The sequence below is a fragment of the Beta vulgaris genome, chromosome 6 (genome assembly GCF_026745355.1).
Source record: "Beta vulgaris subsp. vulgaris cultivar EL10 chromosome 6, EL10.2, whole genome shotgun sequence".
In the NCBI taxonomy this organism is placed as follows: domain Eukaryota; kingdom Viridiplantae; phylum Streptophyta; class Magnoliopsida; order Caryophyllales; family Amaranthaceae; genus Beta; species Beta vulgaris.
In genome coordinates this window covers 66,831,203-66,856,090 of record NC_079207.1, presented here as the reverse complement: position 1 = coordinate 66,856,090, position 24,888 = coordinate 66,831,203, and the positions used below count along the sequence as shown (strand labels likewise).

Sequence of the window (24,888 nt, the reverse complement as noted above, 5' to 3'; positions counted from 1 at the left end):
TATTAGATTTAATTTTTTATAATTTTTTTTATTTTGGGAAGATAACTACTATAATTTAACTCTTATATTTTAGAGATTTGTACAGTTACTCACCCTGTACATGACTTTATCCAACCTTAGCCGCCAGTAGATACAAGCATACAACCTGGCCCTCGATCTAGATATACCAATGGGCAACGAGTAATGGAATCTAATCAAGATCTAGTGTTCTTGTGTTGTGTCTGTTGGGTAAAGGACCACATTAGGAATTACCATACCTAATCTTGTCGTACTTATCAAATAGCTAAATAAATTAAACCATTTGTGCCAACTTCTAATAATTAATCTTTTCGTACTTACCAATTAGCTAAATAAATTTAAAAAGAAATTTTATGCCAACTCCTAAAGTTTCAATTATGGGGGTGTTTGAACCATGACGCAAACCATCTTTTTCACCTATATATACATCTATAGAAGTGTACATAATACATACTAATACACGTACTAAATTTTAAAACCTAGTAATCAAGACCAAGAAAAATGGAGAAGAAATTTTTTGGGCTTTTGCTTTTGCTTCTCTTCTTATTCGCTTCCGGTAATTGATCACTTCCTCCTTTCTTAATGTATGTTTATTGATATGTGTTCTTCAGTTTTGGGAAATAACTTCTACTTGGAAGTTTCGTGGATTTAAAATGTGTTTGGTAGCTAAAAAGTTTGAATAAGTTTTACAATGTTCTACTATAAATGGTTATTTAATACACATAAGAAAATACCGAAAATAGAAATTTATACAGATATATTAAAAGGCGTGCGTAACAACGTCGATGCGTCACGTGGCACCCTCCTCCTGCCACCAGAATTTTGCCACGTGAGTGTTTGTTAACCAACAAAGTCAAGTGGTCATTATTTAAAAATAAATATGTTGAAGCTTGGACTCGAACCCCTGACCTTATGTAAGGGTTTATCAAAGAATCACCATCTCATCTAACATCTCTTAGTGATCCATGTTTCCACAAAATTACAAATATGTGCTGTAATTAATTAATGTTATTAAACATATCCCTTCCATCCTTAAAAATAAATAAATTTGCATGTTTATTAAAATTAATTATGTATACATGATACCATTTGAAGAGCATTGTTGACTACTACAGTACTGCCCTTATATTATACAACCATCACTCCACTATACTATTAGTTCTTATTTAATCAAAATTAATGATGATGTATGAAAAGAGAAGTTTCGAAATTCATATAATGAATGACATAACATTTTAAATGAGTATGAGATGACTTATTCAACTACTACTAAATTGTAATACAGAAAAAACCCCGAGGCATCACCCGGGCCTAAACACTAGTTTTAAGTGTAAAAGAAGTGAGTTGTTTGGTTAAAAAAAATAATATTATTTTCTATTTATTAAGGGGGAGAAGTTACTTTATTCATTACTAGTCTTAAATGCACGCAATGCGTGCGATAACGTGTGATAATAAATGAAGTAGAAAATAAAATTAATTGGGTAGAAAACTGTCTTTCATTTTATTTTCTCAAAAGATTGATGTTTAGTTTAAATGTCCTACTTTTTCCCCTTTTTTCATTCAAATGAAACATTTAGTTATCCTCTATTTTTTTTTCTTTTATTTCTTTTTCTATCTTTTGGTGTCCCCCATGTGTTGCCTTATACTCCCTCTGTATTTTTTTATCTTTCTCACTTAGAATCTTGACACTATTCACAATTAGAGAGAATCTTTTAGATTTTTCTCAATATATAAGAAAAAATATGGTCATGTGGGGTCTTGTTTGATTCGTCTCAATGAGTACTTTATTAATATTCAATTATTATAATTTTTACTAATATGTAATGAAAGATATTTAACGTAGAATAAGTGCATTGGCAAACGTGCAAAGTCAAAGTAGGAAAGATAAAAAAATACAGAGGGAGTATAATAGAGATCAACAACTAAGGTCTTGTTCTTTTGAACTTAATTTCAGTTTGATTCAATTCAGTCTTGTTTAATATTTTAATTATTCTATTTGCTTTCAGTATTATTATTAATATTGTTACTATTATTAATAATATAATCATGAAAAATATTTTTTTTAATTTTCATTATTTTTTATTATTTTTTTATTATTAATTTTAGTTATTATCAATAATTGTTATTATTATTAATTATTATTAAATTATTGATTATGATAACTATAGTAATTAGAATTAATTATGTTATTTATTTATTATTAATACTATATTATTTATTAGTATTATTATTAATACTATATCAATTACTATTATAACTACTAATTATTATAATTAATATTAATTATTATTATTATTTCAGTTCAATTCGGCCCATTCCAATCCAAAAGAACGGGGCCTACGTTACTTTTAGAACTATTATTCATGAAATTTACATGGAATTAATTCCTTATCAACCACCCTTCAAGAAAATCATTATTAACCAAACGATCACTAAGTTATATTAATATATATAGAACGATGGGCCAACAACTTCCTATAATTTGCGAGAATTGAAACTTCCCATTAAGTTGAAGTGTTGAATCTTCTTAAATTTTCAAATTTTAACCAATCAAACAACATCCATATATTCCCGATTTTAGGAATCTTCTTTTTTAATTCCTTAAGAAATTTATATTTTGTTGTGTTTAAATGACAGAGATGAACATGGTGGTTGAGGTTGATGGTGCCACATGCGCAAAACCAAGTAAGTTCTTCAAAGGTGGTTGCTTCTCTGTCATTTCTGATTCGGCTTGTAAGAAGGCTTGTAACCAAGAGAATTGGCCTATTGGAATTTGTGTGCCCGTTTTTAGATGTGAATGTCGAAGGTCTTGTCAAGCTATGTTTTCTCCTGAGTCCTCATCTATTAAGTATGAGTAATTTTATTTGATATTTGCAAAAAAAAGTAATTTATAATCTTATGAGTGGAATAAATGGTTATCAGTGAAGTATAAGTCTCTTTTAAGTTGTATTGTACTTTCTAGTTGGTTGTAAAAGAATGATTTCCATATAATCTCATATCGGTACTTCTTTTTTTGTGAAGCTCCATTTTTTTTATCTCAATTATTGAATATTCATCTATTAATGAAGTATAATTTAGTCCACCATGCGATCGTATTCGATACTACCTTCGTAATTTTTTAGTTGCACCATTTGGTTTTGTTGCCCTATTCATCAACCAACTTTGTTAAGCTATCTCGCATTATTATATAGGAAAATACATAGTCAAGTACGGTCTTGTTAGATTCGTTTCAATGCGAGGATTCCAAATATCAAACTTTTATAATTTTTATTACACCCAATAAGAGGTATTAACGTTTGAAGAATCGTCTCGACAAATGTAAAAAAGTAAATGGTTCAACTAAAAAAATACAGAGGTAGTATAAACATCGATGCTTATCTTCAAGATTAAATTCTAAGAAAGTACGAAATTTTTTCCATGTCGAATAGGGGAAGAAATCGTATCATGCCTTCGATGGCAAATGATATGTTATATCGAAGAAGTAAATAAATAGTGTAGTCAAAACATTGCAATTATAGATGAGAGGAGCAAGTATAAATCAGTTGTTTCTATAGTAATCATAAACTAATGGTTGTCCCTGATAATAGCAAACAAACCAACAAAAACATCATCTTATTCATATTCTTCTCAGTGGCAACAACCCTAGACTTTCCTTTACCCTTCTTTTCTTGCTTAACATCCACCATCCTCAAAAGCACAAACCACTAGTGGTAAGTGTTGGAGTTTATATTAAATGCTTGTAAAGGAAACTCAAGAGTTGCTTCAAAAGAGAATGTGAAGAGTCCCACATTGATAGAATAATAGGTAGTGTAAGGGGTTTATATACATTACACTTTCTATACCCTTTGAGTTGTGTGACAAAAGGACTTTTAGTGGGCATGTGGTGAGTGGAGTCACCACACGCGCGCGCCCGGTCCGGGCCAGGGCCATGGGCCTTGGGCCTTGGGCTAAAAATCTGTTGTTTTTAGCCAGCAATTAGGTTTCCCGGATTTCCTCCCTTAATGAGCCGTTATTTCCTAATTATGGGCCATTATCTCCTCCCACTAAGTCGGCTGGTAACCACGTTTTAACCCTATTATCCTTTTATAAATACGGAGGTTACTGTTCTCTTTAACACACAGAAAATCATAAACACCTTCTTCTTCCTCTCTCGAAAATCTTTTTCTGGGCAATATTCAAGATCGTTCTCAATCTGTTTTTCCATCTACACTGGAAACTCAGAGACCGTGTACCCCTGGAGGTTGATTGCTAAGAGGCGCCGTGTGTTGTAGCGGGGCAAATTCAACTTTGGGGCAGTGAATTCTTCACGCCACGGTTTTCCAGATAAGTTAAATTTATATTGTTAGCGGTTTTAGTTCCTACATTCTAAAGTTGAATTTTCCGAAATATTTTTAATCCCGGAATTATGGCCGCTGATATTCCTAATGAAGGTACCCGTATTTTAAATGTTGTTCCTATAACCAATCCCTTTGTCCCTGATATGTCAAAGTTAGAACCTTTTGATGGGAAAAACTATAGGATGTGGTCTGAGAAAATGGAATTTTTCTTGGGTCAGATTGGTGTTGATTATTGTTTGTCTGTTGATGTTACTCCTGAAAATTCTGTTACGGATTTCGTAAAAGATAATAAGACCTGTCGTGGGATGTTATTGCATTATATGACTGCTTCCCTTTATCTGATTTATAGTAAGTCTAAAAATGCTAAGGAGATTGGGATGGTTTGAATGCGAAGTATGGGACTAATGATTTTGGGACTAAAAAATATGCGTGTAGTCGTTGGTTGAAATTTTCTATGAATGATGAGAAACCTGTCCTTGATCAAGTTCATGAGTATGAACATTTATGTGCTGATATTATTGCCGAGGGTGTAACACCCCCAAAATCCATACACGTCTAATGCTACGTCGCATCGACTTTGGGAGTGTTACCGCCGCGATGGAACGCAAGGCATAATTAGAAATACGGTAACTCAAATTCATTGTCTCAAAACCAAATTGCAGCGGAATAGAAAATGTAATTACAACTCGGGAATCATAGATGACCCCTCTTTATTCAAACTCAAACCATGTAATAATGTTCTATAAAATTCATTAATGATCAAACCAAAAATTAACTTCAAACTACAGTCTAGCCCCCATATGCTTGATGTCATGCAGCAGCACCAGCTCACCTAGTCTGCTCCCCATTGAAGTATCAATAGTTCATCACAGGACAACAAACACATAATAACACACAGGGTCAGCTATGCTGAGTACGTAATGAACCATTAAACTATATGAACATAAATGATGCATACATTACAACTGTATATGAACCTACGTTATCTCACATCCTTTAATCTTTCATTATTTGGCATCGAACGGGCACCGTCATCTTACTAGAATCATACGGGCTACTGAATCCTTAATAGACAACTTGGTCTATTAGATGAAATGCAAATACGGTTTTGTTCCGTCTCACACCCATCACCTTAGTATGCATACCCCCAAGATCGAACGGAACCTTCCGCCTACTTGAGTTATCAAAATATAAGGACACTACTGTCGTCACAGTAGGCCTGCGTAGGAGTGTAGGACAAGTCCTACACTCCCCCCATTGTTCTATACTTGTAGGGAGTCCAACTACAAGTATCGCCATAATCTTCTTTTATTACCAATCATTCTTTTATAACTTTAAGGAGTCATTTACATACTCTCTTAATTACCAAACTCAATCTTATCCCTAGTAACACTCTTGTTACTCTATAGATCAGATTAATAATGCTGATGTTACACTACGATAGAACTTCGCATTTCAATGCAACATATTTCAATGCATCATATTGATTTCACGTTATAAACGTCTAACCAAACAATCACAATCAAATGTTCCCTATCATGGTACTAGGTTCCAATAACATGAACTGCAACCTAAACATGATACTAAGCTTTGAAAGTAAACTGGTACGCGTACGTACCTTGTAACGGAGAATTTTCGCTGACTTAATAGAACGAGCCGCTTATGAAATTGGGACCTAAATCGTTAAAACAAAGCTTTAGTGTTACGTCCTTGATAACACTAACAACTACTACGTACTAAGACCATAACGATCTAACGATTCGAATTACGCAATAGTTAAAACCTTATTCCAGAACTTTCGTTATAATTCTAATCTAGTGAATTTAACGTCTTTTAGAAGTCAGAGTTAGTGAGTAACTAAGTTATTAGTAACATTAGTCCACTTTTTACCATCCAAAATGTCATAAGTCCAGCCTGTCTTATGTCCAAAAGTCAAGTCATATGTCCAAAAGGTAAGTCATATGTCCAAAAGGTAAGTTCCATGTCCAAAAGTAAGTTCCATGTCCAAAAGGGTAAATTCCATGTCCAAAAGTCAGATTTCATGAAACAGGTTACTCATGAAACGATAATAATGTAACTAATAATAATACACAATTTTCCTACTTCCAACTTATTCCAATTACAAACCTAACCAGAAATTTTCACTTAAAACAGAACAATAACTTAACTAATAATATTATTACACAACTCTAATTATTAATTAATAATTACAAACCTTTCTTAACTACGAAACAGTAAATATAAGAATAATTAATAAACTGACATACTAAGTTAAGTACAAAATTATACCGTTAGAAATCGCCGGCGAAAGAATTCCGGCGACCGAAAACCACACCACACACGCGCACAACACCGAAACCGGTTTCCGTCGCCCAAACCCCCTTGCGCGACCCAGATCCGTCGCGCCACCACGCTCGCACGACGCGGAACCACGCTCACACAAACCTTCTCGCAACCTGTCGCGCAGCTACACTCGCACGACGCGATTTCTCGCGCACCCTCACCTTAGCTTGGCGCACTACCCTCGAACACCTTCGCGCACAACTCGACCCCTTCGACGAACTCGCGCAAGCTTTCAACCCTTGACGCCTGCGCACCGTTCGAACCACACAAAACCCTCGAACCGCTCTTTCGCGACCGGCTCGCACCGAATCTCGACCCTCCTCGCCTGCGCACTCGAACCACGAACACCCTTCGCACCAACACGGCGAGGGAGACGAAGAGCACAAGGAGAGAAATCCCGAAAGAGGGAGAACAGCGAGAGAGAAAGAGATCCGAGATAAAGAGAAAGAAAACTCTGAGAGAGAGGGAGAGAGAGAAATCGGCTGAGGAGAGAGTGAGGAGAGAGAAAAGTCGGCTGGGAGAGAGGGAGAAGAAAGGGTTTAGGGTTTTTTTTTTTCTGAAATTCCATCTTCTTTTCCTTTTTATACTCCCTTCCAAAAGGTAGTAACCCTAGGTCGATTAGGTTACTCTTTTAAAATTCCGGAAATTCCTAACAAATTCATATTACTAATAATTTATTCCTATTAACTTGTAAATAAAATTAAAATACCTTTTTATTAATTCTTTTATATTTTCTTAATTAGTACGAAATTAGTATTAAAAATACGGAGTATTACAGGCTTCCCCCCTTAAAAGAAGTTTCGTCCCGAAACTTTGAGGTAGCCCGTCTTAACGACGATCTTTTGCACTTCTAAGTCCCAAATTTCACAAGCGTTTTCTAACGTTCACACAATAGATAAGCAATTTTCACACATAACTAGCATATAACTAACATAATCAACATAATTAACATACTTTAGGGTGAAAGCGCGAAATTCTATCGCATTCTTCCCCCCCTTAAAAGAAAAGTTACGTCCCCGTAACTCACGTACCTCTTGGAAAAGCTCAGGGTACTTCAGACGCATTGCATCTTCGGCTTCCCATGTGGCTTCCTCGGTAGTTTGATTTCTCCACAACACCTTGACAATTCTGACGTCCTTATTCCTCGTACTTCGCACTTTGCGGTCTAGGATCTGGACAGGTTTCTCCTCATAGGACAAAGTTTCGTCTATCTCTACGTTTTCAGGTTTTAGTATTAAAAATACGGAGTATTACAGAGGGTATGGCTATTCCTGACTTTTTCCAAGCCAATTGCCTTCTAGAAAATTGCCTGCTTCTTGGGAGAATTTTGTTCATTCCTTAAAACATAGGCAGAAAGATTTTACCCTTCAAGAGTTAGTGTCCCATATAAAAATTGAGGAGCAGAACCGTATCCAAATAAAGGGAAAATCAGTTGATCATTCTTCTAGTTCTGCTAATCTTGTGGAAACTAAGACTGCTGCAGGTAAAGGACCAAAAGGCAAAGGTCAAAATCAGTTTCATGGTACCAGGCAGAATAACAACAACTTCAAGGGAAAAGGCAAATTTAAGGGTAACTGTTTTGTGTGTGGTAAGTATGGGCATGCTGCCAAGGAGTGCCGTCAAAGGAAGGAAACCCCAGTCAAATCCAAAGATGGCAAACCTCAAGCTAACCTTGCTGAAGATGATGATGTCATTGCTGCTGTGGTGTCCGAGGTAAATCTGGTAAGCAATGTTTCAGAATGGATCGTGGATACTGGTGCAACCCGTCATATCTGTGCCAACAAAGAAGCGTTCCAGGAATACCAGAAAGTTCCAGAATCAGAGTGCATCTTCATGGGAAACTCAAGCACTGTGAGTGTTTTAGGCAAAGGAAAGGTTTTCCTGAAATTAACATCCGGGAAAACCATTGCTTTGCAGAATGTCCTGCATGCTCCTGATATCCGCAGAAATCTCATTTCTGGTTCACTTTTAAACAAAGCTGGGATTAAGTTATCTTTTGAATCTGATAAACTTGTATTAACCAGAAATGGTATTTTTGTGGGTAAAGGCTTTTGTAATGCTGGACTTTTTGTTTTGGATGTTGTTATTGATAATAAAAATTCTGCTGCTTCTGTTTATATTGCTGAGTCTGTTTCTTTATGGCATTCTAGACTAGGTCATGTGAATGTTGCCTCTATTAAAAGGCTAAAACAACTTAGTCTTATTTCTGACTTTAGCAATACTTCTTTTGATAAATGTGAAGTGTGTGTAGAAGCTAAGCACCCTAAGAAAGCATTCAACAAAAATGTGTCTCGTTCCTCTACTTTATTAGAGTTAGTCCATAGTGACTTAGGTGACTTTAAGAATTCCATGAGTAGGGGAGGAAAGAAATACTATATTACTTTTGTTGATGACTTTTCTCGTTACACTAAGGTTTATTTATTGAGTTCTAAGGATGAGGCAGAAGAAAAATTTCTTATTTATAAAGCCGAAGTAGAGAACCAATTGGACCTTAAGATTAAAAGGGTGAGATCAGATAGGGGTGGAGAATATGATGGTACTTCCCTTAAGAAATTTTGTGAGTCTAATGGGATTATTCATGAGGTTACAACCCTTATACCCCAGAACATAATGGAATAGCTGAGCGGAAAAATAGAACACTTAAAGATATGATGAATGCTATGCTTATTAGTTCAGGTATGCCTACTAATATGTGGGGTGAAGCTATCCTTTCTGCTTGTTATGTTCTTAATCGAGTTCCCCATAAGAAGTTAGATAAAACTCCCTATGAATTGTGGAAAGGCTTCAAGCCGAATTTGGGATACCTCAAAGTGTGGGGGTGTTTGGGAAAGATAGGACTTCCTGACTTTCAAAGGAGTAAAATTGGACCTAAGACTGTAGATGGTATTTTTATTGGTTATGCGTCTAACAATGCTGCATATAGACTCATTCTTAAGGATGCATCTGGTTTTGGTCCGATTAGAGAGTCAAGAGATGTTGAATTTTTTGAGCATATATTTCCTATGAAAGTTAGTTTGCAATCATGCTTGCCTGCTGCATCTTCTTCTGTTTTGCATCGTGACATTGCATCATCTAGTGAGACCTTAGAACCTAGAAGGAGTAAGAGAGCTAGAACTGAATCTAGTTTCGGACCTGATTTTATTACTACCTTTCTAGCTGAAAAAGAGTGCTTAGATGAGCAAGATATCAATGCTTTTGTGTTAGAAGAGAACCCGAGAACCTATGCTGAGGCCGTGAGATCGATAGACTCAAGTTTTTGGTTAGAGGCTATTAACAGTGAAATAGAGTCTATTATGAGTAATAACACTTGGGTTTTGACAGACCTTCCTAGAGGTTGTAAGCCATTAAGCAGTAGGTGGATTTTTACAAAGAAATGCAAGCCTGATGGGTCTTTGGATAAGTATAAGGCTAGACTTGTAGTTGGAGGACATCGCCAAAAACAAGGGTTAGACTTCTTTGATACTTATTCTCCTGTGACCAAGGTAGCCACCATTAGAGCTTTAATTGCACTTGCATCTATTCATGATTTAATTGTGCATCAAATGGATGTGAAAACTGCATTTTTGAATGGTGAGTTAAACGAGGAGATCTATATGAAGCAACCTGAAGGATGTGAGGTTCCTGGTCAAGAGGACAAGGTATGCAAGCTTATTAGATCTTTGTATGGTTTAAAACAAGCACCAAAACAATGGTATGATAAATTCCATCAAACTATTACTTCAAATGGTTTTTTGGTAAATGATTCTGATGCTTGTGTTTATTCCAAAATTGATGAACTTGGTTGTGTTTTCATATGTCTATATGTGGATGATATGTTGATCTTTGGGACCAATATAGACGTAGTAAATACAACTAAGTGCTTCCTAAATTCGTGCTTTGAGATGAAGGATTTAGGAGAGGCTGATGTTATTCTTGGAATAAAGATTACTAGAACTTCATATGGGATATCTTTAAATCAATCTCATTATATTGAGAAAATATTAAAGAAGTTTGATCAATTTGATTGTGTTCCTGTGAAAACCCCATATGATTCTAGTATTCATTTGAAAAAGAATAAAGGTGATAGTATATCACAAGAACAATATGCAAAAATAATTGGAAGTGTAATGTTCTTGATGAATTATACTAGACCTGATATAGCTTATGTTGTTAGTAGGTTGAGCAGGTATACTCACAATCCTAATCGGGAGCACTGGGTTGCCTTGATTAGATTGTTGAAGTATCTAAATGTAATACTCCATATTTTTTAGTAAGTTATTATTTATATTTTTAGAAAAATTTTAGCTTTTAAAAAAGGTTTTATGTACTAAAAAGGCTTATTATTTATTAAAAAAGGCTTTTATAAAAGATTTTGAGTATTTATAAATAAATTGTAGCCCAAATAAATATTTGGGCCTAAGTTTACTAGTTTTAAAACCCAAGTACTTTGGTAACAAAATTTTAAAGGTATTTTAAAGAAAATCTAAAAAGGTTTAGAAAATAAAAGATTTACAAAAAAAAAAAAAAAAAGAAGTTGAATGCCGCGTGATACACGGTTGTTTGATGAAGTTTTTGTTATTTTTGTTCTTTTGAATTATCTTTTATTATTTTATCTTATATAATTTTGTATTATGGGATAATTTATATCTTTTCCTAATCTTAGTTGGATAATCATAAATATTAGTTATATCTTAACTAAATTAGTTTATCTTTTTCCCAAAATTTATCGTTTAGTTTTCTAATCCTATTCCGATTCTACCTATCCAACTAGTATAAATAGGGGTCTCGACCCATCATATTCTTCACACCAAATTTGAGAAATACATCTCTTTTCTCAAGTTTAAACTCTCTTCCCCTCTTAGCCTACCTTTCTCTTCCTTCCTAGTAGTTATAAATTTTCAAGGTGCGTGTATTTGTAGATCTTTAATAATTGTTTTGCAAGTGTGGTATCATGTTTTTAGAAAAATATTTTGGATTGAAATACATGTTTTTATGAGTTTTGTTATGAACTGCATCTGTTTTATATGAACATGTTTATATGTTTATAAATTTTATTTATGAACTTTGAATTATGTCTTTCATTTAATATATTTATAAAGTTTTATCTTTGAATTTATATTCAAATATTTTAGAAGGAGTTTGATCTTTAGTTTCATGTTTATATATTTAAAAAGGAGTGTTTTTGAACTATTATTATTTTTCAAAGGTTAACCCTTGAGCAAGTTATTTTATTTATGCCTTTGTATGGCTAAGTTTTAAGAATTATTATTCTTTTTAAAGGAGGATTATTTCAGAAGGATTTTTATTAGACATATGATCTTTATGATCACAATTATAAAGAGGCCACGGCTTGTTATTTATTACAAGAACGGTAGCTATTATTTTATTTACCCATGTACTTTTTGTATAAGTCATGTGGACAAGGTAGTTCCCCTCGTAATAGACTCAGTAAGGAATACTAAACTTGGGGGGTGTGCACACTTTAGGCAAGGTACCTAGGCAAGGAAAAAGAATTTTTATCAAGGTTATATACTTTATAGTATACAAGTATCCAAGGAGTTTATACAAATTATTATCAAGTATCCAAGAAAGGTTTTTTGAAATTAAATATTTCAAAAGTTATTTTATACAAGTATTATCAAGTATCCAGAAAGGTTTTTTGAAATTAAATATTTCAAAAGTTTGATTAAATAAAGTGTTTAATATTCCGCATATACATGTACTCACAATTTTTACTGACACGCATTTGTTTTGTTTTGTTTTATGGCTTTGTCCCTGTGATGACCCTTTTGGTGAGCAGATTTTACAGGTTGATGCATACTTCATATGGGGAGCTAGTGAGGAATCATAATTAGTCAAGTAGTTGTTATTTTATTTTCTTTATTTCCAAGGTTATATAGTTGTACAATAAAGTTTATATTTATAAAGAGAAGTTAGTTCAGTTATTCCGCTGCATTAGTTTAAAGTTCAGTTAGTAGTTAGTATTAAAGCCTTTAACGTTATCACGTGGCGGTAATACTCTCAAGTTTCTCAAGGAGTTTTATATTAAAATAAGTTTTCCAAAAGAGAGAAATTTGGGGGTGTTACACTAAAAGGCACTACCAATTGGGGTCTACATTATCAAAGGACACCTTGTGTTCTTGAAGGATTTTGTGATGCTAATTGGGTGTCGGATAATGATGAGATACAATCTACTAGTGGTTATGTTTTCACTCTTGCTGGAGGAGCTATATCATGGAAATCATCAAAACAAACATGTATTGCCAAATCTACAATGGAATCTGAGTTTATTGCTTTAGAATTGGCAGGTCAAGAAGCTGAATGGATAAGGAGTTTGCTTGCTGATATTCCATTGTGGGGGAAGCCAGCTCCATCAGTTTCTATGCGGTGTGACTCGCAAGCAGCAATTGGGGTAGCGAATAATCAAGCCTATAATGGAAAGAGAAGGCATATTCGCTTAAGGCATGCCATAGTTAGAAATCTAATTAGAAAAATGTGTTGTCACTCGAGTATGTAAAATCAGAAGGAATATTGCTGATCCTCTCACCAAAGGCCTTTGTAGAAAAATGGTGCTGGAGTCGCACAAGGAATGGGTTTAAAGCCTATTGGTGAGTGAATTGTGATGGATACCCTTCTTAGGAATTCCTAAGTTCAAAGGGTCAAACGAAATCACAAAACAACTCAAGTTATTATGTACTACTACCATTCCTATTAATAAAAGTGATGTAGTATTTTGTTTTAAATTACTGTTATATGTGTAAGGTTGAGCATAAGCTCTTAATAAGTTCATAGCCTTATTTGAGGTGGTTTGTGACAGTACAAACTTGATGAACTTACCTATGTGAATGTGGGGGTTACGCCCAATCCCCTATGAGAGTCCAAAGGCTTAGGCTCTCTAGAGCATTCACGAGAATCCAGGCTAATTGTGGGGCATCTATATTATATTTGCGAGAACGTATCTTGATTTGAAAAAGGTTGAGTGCGCAACTATGTTTTGCTAACATCATGAAAGGTTCAAAGAGAAATCTACCTCTTATGACAGTAAGACATATTTGTATGCACTGAGTGTCAATTCAAGTCCATAAGACATTGATACTTCAAAACTCAGTATCTATTGCCCAGATCATCTGTTTTCAGCCCTGTTTTTTCCTGTTTTCCTCTTTTAAATCAGTGGGGGATTGTTGGAGTTTATATTAAATGTTGTAAAGGAAACTCAAGAGTTGCTTCAAAAGAGAATGTGAAGAGTCCCACATTGATAGAATAATAGGTAGTGTAAGGGTTTATATACATTACACTTTCTATACCCTTTGAGTTGTGTGACAAAAGGACTTTTAGTGGGCATGTGGTGAGTGGAGTCACCACACGCGCGCGCCCGCCCGGTCCGGGCCATGGGCCTTGGGCCTTGGGCCTTGGGCCTTGGGCTTTGGACTTAACTTAACTAAAGTTTTGGGTTAAAAATCTGTTGTTTTTAGCCAGTAATTAGGTTACCATTTTTCCCGGATTTCCTCCCTTAATGAGCCGTTATTTCCTAATTACGGGCCATTATCTCCTCCCACTAAGTCGGCTGGTAACCACGTTTTAACCCTATTATCCTTTTATAAATACGAGGTTACTGTTCTCTTTAAACACACGAAAACATAAACACCTTCTTCTTCCTCTCTCGAAAATCTTTTCTGGGCAATATTCAAGATCGTTCTCAATCTGTTTTTCCATCTACACTGGAAACTAGAGACCGTGTACCCCTGGAGGTTGATTGCTAAGAGGCTGTGTGTTGTAGCGGGGCAAATTCAACTTTAGGGCAGTGAATTCTTCACGCCACGGTTTTCCAGATAAGTTAAATTTATATTGTTAGCGGTTTTAGTTCCTACAGTAAGGTGCTCCTTTTCACCCTCCCCTTTGTTTGGTTTGGGGGACTCATTAGATGGGGAGTTGAAAACCAACCTCTTCCTCGCTCTTCTTCTTTCTTTCTATTTCTCAACCTTTCTCATCACCAATTCCAATGCTTTCATCTACTTCTCGCTCAAACAAAGAGAGACGACTGAAGAGTGAGAATGAATTTCGAGGATTAGGGTTCTAGATAAAAATGGTTTTTTTTATGAATGATGAATGATGATAGATCAATTGAATTTGATCTGTTTTGGATAGGTGGTAGTTGGGAGATGTTTTGATTTTTGGTGGGAATCATTAGGTTAATGAAAGGACGCTGATGATTTTAATCTGTTGGTTTAGTCCAAATCAATATCCTTAAATCAGGCTCAATTTTCAACATTAAGAGTACTTTCACAGTAAAAAAACTTTACCAAAAATAGAAAGAAGAGGAATGTCGTTGCATTTAATTTGAAACTGTCATTTAAGGAAATTGTTGCATTTGAAACGAAATAGATGAAGTATAATAATGGGGTCATATCAAAAATGACAGTATGTAAATTAATTTGGGACAAACATCAAAGAAAGGTGATCAAACTATTCTGGGACGGAGGGAGTACAAGAAAGTCGAATAGAAATGAAAATTGGGTAAGGTTCACAAAGATCTTTCTTATGAATATGTAAAAGATAAATACAAATCACTCTTGTTTTTTGGTGTATAGAGAGTCACAAGGGAAATTGATGTAGACTGGATTTGATTTCACCGCCATGTCTAAGATTTTAACCAACTAAGGTGGTTGACATCTGCAACTAAACACTCTTGTTTAATGTTTCTCTGACATAAACAATATCTTCATCCGAATTTAGTTACCACATAACTCATTTAAATTATCATGTGACAAAAATATTCGAGCAAAGAAAAATACGAATTGAAGAAATAAACAGCTAAGAAAAAAGGAAAAAAGCACGAATTGCAGAAAATACCTGATGTTGATGTCTAGATGAAGAGCAACGAAGAAGACTTGTGAGTGAGCACGAGCAACCGAAGAAGAGAGATTGAGAATGTAAGAGTGAGAGAGATTGTGAGAGAGAGAGGGGTGAGTGGAATGACTGCATTAGAGTTATAGGGTTAGGAGACTTAGGTTAAACTTAAGAATTTGATTTTGAGCTGGGTAAACCAACAATTTCTTTTTTTTAACCGTAATTATCCGGGTTGACCCGACCTAATTTTGACCCATTTGAAAACCAGGTCATGCGCGGGTCATTTTCAGGTCAAAAATTTCGACCTAAACCTGACTCATTATCTTTTCAGATTGGGTTCAAGTTGACTCATTTAACTAACGGGTTGAAAAACTCAACCCAAACCCGCTAATTTCAAGTCGGGTTGGGTTAGCTTTTGCCATGCCTAATGGAGATACAAGCAGGGTAGTCTCGTACAAGTTAAGGGTCCTGTGCTAAATTCAATCATAAGGATTAAGCAGTAAATAGAAGTAAGAGACGGAAGAGTCATAGTGGGAGACTTTCTTTTGGATAACAGGAAGAAGCTAAGTAAAACGCTAGATATAAAGTAACCTGTTTGAATTTACTTTCAACATTACACTCGATAAATTGGAAACAAATGACCTATAGTTAGATTTAACTTTTTTACTTTAGACAGATAACCAATAGAATTTGGCCTTTATATTTTGTTAGTCTATATAATTGCTCACTCTGTACATGACTTTAGCCACCTTAGCCGCCAGTGGATACAAGCATACAACCTGGGCCTAGATCTAGATATATGAATTATTATTATTTTTTCCAATCTAGATATATGAATTTATGATATATCAATGGGCACCGAGACAATGAGTACTGGAATCTAATCAAGATCTGGTCTTCTTGTGTCGTTGGGTAAACGACCACATTAGTGATTAAGGAATCTTATCGTACTTATGAAAAAGCTAAATAAATTAAATTATAAATTTTGTGGCAACTTCTAATAACTAATCTTGTCGTAGTTGTCAATTAGCTAAATAGATTAAATTAAAAAATTTATGGCAACTTTTAAAGTTTCAGTTATGGGGGTGCTTGAAGCCTTGAACCATCTTTTTCACCTATATATACATCTATAGAAGTGTAATAATACACGTACTAAATTTCAAAAACTTATTAATCAAGACCAAGAAGAAAAATGGAGAAGAAATTTTTTGGGCTTTTGCTTTTGCTTCTCTTCTTATTCGCTTCTGGTAATCGATCACTTCATCCTTTTTTAATGTATGTTTAATATGGGTTTTTCAGTTTTGGGAAATAACTTCTACTTGGAAGTTTCGTGGATTTAAAATTTTTTTGGTAGCTAAAAAGTTTCAATAAGTTTACAATATTATACTATAAATGGTTATTTAACACACATAAGAAAATACCGGAAATAGAAATTTCAAGGGTAAAAGAAGTGAATCGTTTGGTTGAAAAAAAGGATAGTTACTTTTCATTTATTAAGGGGGAGAAGTTACTTTCTTCATTATCAACTACATCCTCCGTTTTTTTTACATGCTACATAGAGAAAGTGGAGGATTTTTCAAGAAAGTTAAAGAGAAAAAGTAGGGGATTACCACTTTATGAATGAAAAAATATTTGTTACGGAAAAAAGTATGAGTATTTTAAAAGAGAAGGTGGAGGACCACCAACTTTTTAATAGTATTTTAAGATTTTTATGGTGAAAAAGAATCCATTTATGGTATGTAGCATCTATTATGACATTTTCATTTAAGGAAAATGTAGCATCTATAAAAGAAAGGAGGAAGTATGAGTCTATGACCTTGTTCTTTTGAACTTATTTTCAATTCAGTTTAGTATTGTCTAATATTTTAATTGTTATATTTGCTTTCAATATTACTATTAATATTGTTATTACTATTGATATTATAATTATAAATCAATAGTTTTTTGTTATTTGTTTTCATTTTTTTTGTTTTTATTATTAATATTATTATTTTTATTAATTGTTGTTAATATTATTAATTATTATTATATTATTAATTATTATTAGTTGTATCATTTATTATTATCATTAATATTGTATTTATTATTATTATAATTAATATTAATATTAATTATTATTATCAAAATTAATACTATAATTAATTGTTATTGTTATTTTAAATTATTATTATCATGATTATTTCAGTTCAGTTCGACTCAGTGCAGTCCAAAAGAACGGGACCTAAATAACTTTTAGAATTATTCATGAATTTTACATGGAATTAATTCTTTATTAACCACCCCTCAAAAAAAAAATCCTTATTAACCAAACGGTCACTAAATTATGTTAACATATATAGAACGATAGGCCATCAACTTCCTATAATTTGCGAGAATTGAAACTTCCCATTAAGTTGAAGTGTTGAACCTTCTTTAAATTTCAAATTTTAACCAATCAAACAACATATATTCCCGATTTTAGGAATTTTCTTTCTAAATTCCTTAAGATATTTATGCATATTTTGTTGTGTTTAAATGACAGAGATGAACATGGTGGTTGAGGTCGATGGTGCCACATGCGCAAAACCAAGTAAGTTCTTCAAAGGTGGCTGCTTTTCTGTCATTTCTGATTCGGCTTGTAAGAAAGCTTGTAACCAAGAGAATTGGCCTATTGGAATCTGTGTGCCCGTTTTTAGATGTGAATGTCGAAGGTCTTGTCAAGCTATGTTTTCTCCTGAGTCCTCATCTATTAAGTATGAGTAATTTTATTAGATATTTGTACCCAAAAAAAAGTAATTTATAATCTTATGAGTGGAATAAATGGTTATCAGTGTGAAGTATAAGTCTCTATTAAGTTGTATTGTACTTTCTAGTTGGTTGTAAAAGAATGATTTCCATATAATCTCATCTCAGTAGTTCTTTTTTTGTGAAGCTCCACTTTTTTTTTTTTTTTTTATCTCAACTGTTGAATATTCATCTATTCATGAACTATAATTTAGTCCACTATGCGATCATATTAGATACTACATCCGTACTTTTTTAGTTGCACCATTTGGTTTTTTGGCACTGTTCATCAACCAACTTTATTAAGCTAACTATTTCATATCATTATATAAGAAAATACATAGTCAACTAGGGTCTTGTTAGATTCGTTTCAATGCGGGGATTCCAAATATCAAATTTTTATAATTTTTGTTACACTCAATAAGAGATATTAACGTTTAAAGAATCGTCTCGACAAATGTAAAAAGTAAATAGTGCAACAAAAAAAATACAGAAGCAATATGTATAAACATCGATGCTTATCTTCAAGATTAAATTGTGAGAAAGTACAATTTTTTTTCCATGTCGAATAGGGTAAGAAATCGTATCATATTGCCTTTTGATGGCAAATGAATGATATTGTTATATCAAAGAAGTAAATAAATAGTGTAGTCAAAACATTGCAATCATAGATGAAAGGAGCAAGTGTAAATCAGTTGTTTCTATAGCAATCATAAATTAATGGTTGTCCTGTTCACTTTTCCTTTTTCCTTAATTTCACTTTAACGTCTCTTCACTAGCTCATCTTACTCTCTACAAAATGGTGAATTGTATATTATCGCAATCCTAAGTCGATTATTTTCCATATCCCCCACATTTCAAATTCAAGATTCACAACTTGTTTGAGGTTTTGAAATCCATGCAAGTTCAAATTCAAATTCAAAATCAAGTTTTGCAATTAATTCATCTATTTCATGCTATTCGCTACAATTAACAACCGGTTTCTTCCCCTCCAAAAAAAAAACCAGTTCCTATCCCATAATATATGTAACTTATTAAAAATATCAATACATTATTTTATTTGTATTAATAACTTCATAGAGAACAAACTTATTTTGATTTGACAGAGTAATACACAAGCTAAATATAGCACTTCATAATAAGTATTCTCTCCGTCTAGAATGATATGAAGACTTATTAGGAGATGTATTTGATGTGATAAGTTGTAGCATGGTTATCAAATATAATCTATACTAATATATTAAAAGGCGTGCGTAAGCCAGGAACGGTGCCACGTGGCGCTCTTCCTAGGAAGTTTTAGTTCATGCAATTCATGTATAATAAAAAAAATTAGAAATTGCATAATATAGGTTTTGATCCCGTGACCTCAAGTTCATGTACTAAAGTTTTAACCACTAGACCAAGTTGTATTTATTGCTATCATATCAAAATACAATATTAATAAATGAAAATTTTCTTACCCGGGGCATAGCCCGGGCCTAATAACTAGTTTAGTTAAAAAGTTGATGAGAGATAAAGTTAAGTAACTTTTTATTGATAATATGTAGAGTGGTGGACAAAGGAGTGTAAAAGAAAAAATATATATACTTCCTCCGTTTCGTTTTAAATGCAACATTTTTAGTAGCACAGACCCCAATTTGGAATTTCTTTAGGAGTAATTAAAAGAAGTAAAAGACATGTGAATGATGTGATTATGTTTAAGTGGATAGAGAAAGTGGGGACGAAAAGAAAAAAAAAAAAAAAAGGAGAGGCGGAGATGTTGGGGAAGGGAAATTCCGGGGACCATAAAATTTTTTGCCACCAAATTGAATTTGGCTCCGAAATCAATTCTGTCCATTTGGAGCTAAAGTTTAAAATTGAACTTGCTTGATGTCAAAATACTTACATAATCCTATTTCTATTTAGAAGTTCCAAAACCCCTTTAAACATTTCATTCTCCTACTCCTACTCCTACTCCTAACACAGTACTATTGTTGAATTATTAGCAAAAAATCTACAGATATGAATGACACTTGCACACACATCACCATAGAAAATTAGAAATATGTTAAATTTACATTTTCTTGACCTAATTAACATAATAGCAAAAAAACCACCAAAAACATCATCTTATTCATATTCAATTTCCCAGATTTCGACAAATCATCATTTCTTCCTTCGTTTTAGCATCGAAGGCAGCGTTAGTGAGAGGTTGAGTGTTAATCATGGTGGAATTTTGCTTCAGTGAGAGATTGAGATGAGAAGATGATCGAAATCGTTAAAAGGAAAGAGGTAGCAGAAGTAGATCTAGGGTTTTTTTTATGAGAGAGAATGAGATGAAGAGAGAAAATCAAATGAAGTGAGATAAGAAGATGAAGAGAGACGACTGAAGAGTGAGATTGAATTTCGAGGATTAGGATTCTAGATAAAAATGGGTTTTTTTTATCAACAATGAATGATGATCGACCATTTGAATTTGATCTGTTTTGGATAGGTGGTAGTTGAGAGATATTTTGTTTTTTGGTGGGACTCATTAGGTTAATGAAAGGATGCTTATGATTTTAATCGGTTTGTTTAATCCCAATCAGTGTCCTTAAATCAAGCTTAATTTTTATCATTAAGGATATGTTGTAATTTCACAGTAAAAAACTTTACCAAGAATAAAAAGAAGAGAAATGTTGCATTTAATTTGAAACTGTCATTCAAGAAAATTGTTGCATTTTAAACGAAATAGATGAAGTATTAATAGTGGAACCATGTCAAAAATGGAAGTGTTGAAACTAATTTGGTAAAAACATAAAAGGAAAGTGATCAAACTATGTTGAGTATTACAGAGAATATAAAACCTAACATGATATTAATCACATTAACTAGAGATAAATAATAATATACATAATAACCTAGCAGACTAGTTTTACTGAACTTGACTCCGCAACCAATAAGTTACTTAATTTAGATGGAATATGCAATGGAAAGAGTTGTCCAAACCAAACCGGTCTTCAATCTAGAAGACGAATTACGGGTACGACTTCGTACTCCCCTTACCTACGTTATCGAGGAACCTTTTAAATCAAAATATGACACAGTGATCTATCAGATCCCAAGAAAAGCCGTGGATTACCACCATGTACTCCAACTCATACTAGTCCAACACTTCAGACGTGCACAAGTTTAAAGCTATTGCAGCTCACTTCCCACTATACGTGATTAGTAAATTATTTACTTGTTATGACTCACAAAGTAAGACAATCAATATAATTATTAAAGACACATAAACTTCTATTTTTATCTTAGGATTAAATAAGGTTATCATCAACCTAACAAGTCAGGAATAATTCCAATATTAATTTCCAAAAACCTTTATTTATTTGGTGATCCAATTCAACAACCAACCAACCTTTAATAGGTTAATAACCTACTTATCAGATAAGGTCCTCGGTCCTCATAAAGTAATTAAAATAACCTAAAGGGAACAACATGATACAATTCATGATCTAATACCAAGGTAATTAATAATTATTAATCCCTCATATGAATTAATAAAATAAAGTTCTCAATCTCATATGCTTGCATCAATCATCCATACAAACATAACATAATCATCAATATCAACATGCTTCACATAACGGCATAAAACATGCAAATTCAATTGAATATAATTCACATATGAATTAAAATAGTTCCTCATACATGATACTACATAAATCCCATCCTTAGAACATGATATTAATCCAACCCACACATAGGTATGTACGTACCTTGTGTTGACAAAATTCAAGTCCACTTTAACAAGCTTAAAAGTCGCCTTAAGAGAATTCTCCGCCTACTAATAATCAACATAGCCACAAATCAATACTACATAAATTTCCAACGGTATTAAAATACTTTAATTCCTCTTTAAAAGTTTTTAAAAACCCTTTTCCATCATTAAACTTCAATTATTAATACTCCCTAGCATAGTACTACTATACTAGTAATTAAAAACCCTTAAAAACTCATACTTTGACAATTAAAACTCCATTTTAAGCTTACATAACAACTAATAATGTATTAAAACTCTTTTAAAACATACTTAAATATTATCAAAATCATATGAGTACTCAATTTCACAAACTATAATATACTACAATAATTTTTCAACTCATAAAACCCTAAAAATTCATGTTTTGATACTTAAAACCTTGATTTAAACATAATAAATGAATCTCAAATTTAGTTATTTCACTATATAAATTACATAATTTGGAATTATATTTTTATTATCAAACAATAAAATTTTAATCATTAAAACATTAAATCAATACTTAAAAACATAAACTATAAAGTAATAAAAATAGAGGAGAAAGAAATAACCAAAAGAGAGGAAGAAGGGAAAAACACGACACAAAGGAGGAGGAAGGGCGGCAGCGTTGGTCGTTGCTGTTGTCGGTGGTGGTGGCCAGTGGCTGATGTCGTCGACGAGGGAGGAGGAGCCAAAAGAAAAACGAGAGAGAGAAAGAAGGAGGAGGCCGGAAAAAAAAAGAGGAGAAGGAAGAGAGAGAAAACAAGTGTGGGAAAAATTTTGGGGTTTTGAGGTTTATATAGTTAACCCTTATTGTGCTTAGGAAAAAGTGTTTGGGCTTTAATAATATTTAATGGTTGGCGTTTTGCATAGTTGATTTAAAATCCTTTTTACTAAACCCAAAAATATTTTAAGCTATAAATAATTTTTAAAGTATAACTAAATAAAATATTTGACTACTTAAAATCATTAAATATTTACTTTGACTTTCAAATAGTCAATCTTTTAAAAAATAAATCATTTAAACATTAATATATATATATATATATATATATATATATATATATATATATTATATTATATATTAATACATTAAAGTGCATTTATAAAATTAATAAAATTACGGGGGATTACATAGATGATTTGTATTGACGGACATGCGTTGCCGATATAACCCAAGGGCTAGGTTGGGGATCCGATTTGATCATCTTCCAAACCAAATCAAACCCAAAATCTGACTCAATTCAACCCATTTTGAATTCGAATAAAAAATATAGATAGACCCATAATTACTCAAGTGTAAATTATTCGACCCAAAACTGAAACGAATGATGCAGGTTTAGATAGGACATTGTACCATGTTGGATTAGACCTCTTATTTTTAAGGAGAAGGTTGTACTAGGAACAAACCTACGTTGATCAAGACTTGAGTTAGTAGACAAGGCCCTTTCGAATGTGAGTGGATTTAGTAAACCGTAATAAATAAGTAATAACCCCCCTTTAATTGCATGTCCAGATAAAATTTGTAACTAACTCTACTATTAAGGCAACTTTTAATTACCTAATAAACTATAATAAGTTAATGAGTATTTTACCCACTAATGATAGTTATAAATATACAGTGGAATTCAACTATCTATCAACAATTATATTTTAATAGTCTATTAAGAACGGATAATTTACCTAATAGGTAAATATTGTTGATCGATTGTTTTATTAAACAATATTTGGAGTTAAATAAGAAAGAAAAAGCAAAAAGTTAAGTGGTAACTCTGTGTCCCAATCAAATTTTATCGTTGTTCGTCCCCTTAATAAGAGATTCTTTAATTTCTCTATTTTATTCAAAAACTAGTGGAGATTAGGCCTGACAATCAGGTCGGGTTCGGGACAATTAAAATCGGGTTGAGTATCCCCTAATCTGAACCTGATCTATTTTTATTTTTGAGTCAAGATCATTAACCCTAACTTAATCTGAAGATTACCGGGTCAACCTGACCTGATCAGTTTGACCTGATTTTTTAAAATTGGTTTTCAATGGGTCCACTTGAACCTGTTTAACCCATCTTTTTCAGGTTAACCCGACCCATATAATTTTTTTTTCTCCAAAACAGTATGCATAGTATAAGACATAAGTTGCAGACCTTGCAGCACCTTGAAATTTCAACAAAGTTTTATGCTTTTACCTAACCAAGTTCATATTTGGTGTTGTGACTCTAAGTCAATATAATTTTGATGATGATAAATAGTCTATGCTATAACATGTATGTGTGTAACAGTGATTTAAGAAAGCCATCAAGACTAGATGTTCGTGAAAGACTAAAGAACTTGAAGATATGAAAGTTTAGGTCTTGTTATATTCTTAGTCATAATTATGCAATGTAAAGTATTGAAAATTTATGCTAAATTTTGTGCTAAATTAGAAATGTGAAATTAAGATGGTTATCTATTTTCTTAGAGTTAAGAAAATAGGTAAGTATATTAACTACATGTGTCGATATAAAAAAAGGGGAGTTTAGTTTCGAAATTTAGTTTATTAAGGAAAACGTTTTTTTTATAAAGACTTCGAAAAAAAAAGGTTTTATAAAAATTGATTTAAAGAGAACGTTTTGTAAAAGAATTGCAGAAACAAAAGGATATTTAATATATAAAAAAGAAAAGTGATTTTTAGATAACACGTTTTGGATAAAGATTGTTTAGATAAAAGTTGATTACTATTTGACTTAAGATGTGGAGAATTCTTATCCTATAAGGATTGAAAAAAAATCAACTTTTATAAAAGATAAAATTTGTTTTTAAAAAGGAAAAGTTTTATCCCTTAATCTTAGGAATAAAAGATAATCA

At 32.9% G+C, this 24,888-nt stretch overlaps 2 protein-coding genes and 2 long non-coding RNA genes across 4 annotated transcripts; 2 read left to right on the top strand and 2 right to left on the bottom strand.

Annotated features, from left to right (window-relative positions):
* The first annotated feature begins 485 nt into the window (after positions 1-485).
* On the top strand, positions 486-3,044 carry LOC125498353 (defensin-like protein AX1). Its single transcript, XM_048646510.2, has 2 exons — positions 486-574; positions 2,656-3,044. The coding sequence occupies exons 1-2, from the start codon at positions 520-522 to the stop codon at positions 2,874-2,876; spliced, it is 276 nt and encodes a 91-aa protein (XP_048502467.1). The 5' UTR covers positions 486-519; the 3' UTR covers positions 2,877-3,044.
* A 1,951-nt stretch (positions 3,045-4,995) lies between these two features.
* LOC130591715 (uncharacterized) lies at positions 4,996-7,908 on the bottom strand. The gene is made up of 3 exons (XR_008969757.1): positions 6,645-7,908; positions 5,974-6,030; positions 4,996-5,192 (listed from the first exon to the last, which is right to left on the bottom strand). It is a non-coding gene; the product is annotated as an uncharacterized LOC130591715 (long non-coding RNA).
* An 8,703-nt stretch (positions 7,909-16,611) lies between these two features.
* LOC104897591 (defensin-like protein AX1) lies at positions 16,612-18,434 on the top strand. The gene is made up of 2 exons (XM_010684507.3): positions 16,612-16,771; positions 18,046-18,434. The coding sequence occupies exons 1-2, from the start codon at positions 16,717-16,719 to the stop codon at positions 18,264-18,266; spliced, it is 276 nt and encodes a 91-aa protein (XP_010682809.1). The 5' UTR covers positions 16,612-16,716; the 3' UTR covers positions 18,267-18,434.
* A 2,594-nt stretch (positions 18,435-21,028) lies between these two features.
* On the bottom strand, positions 21,029-23,019 carry LOC109135377 (uncharacterized). Its single transcript, XR_007275412.2, has 2 exons — positions 22,025-23,019; positions 21,029-21,311 (listed from the first exon to the last, which is right to left on the bottom strand). It is a non-coding gene; the product is annotated as an uncharacterized LOC109135377 (long non-coding RNA).
* Positions 23,020-24,888: the final 1,869 nt, after the last annotated feature.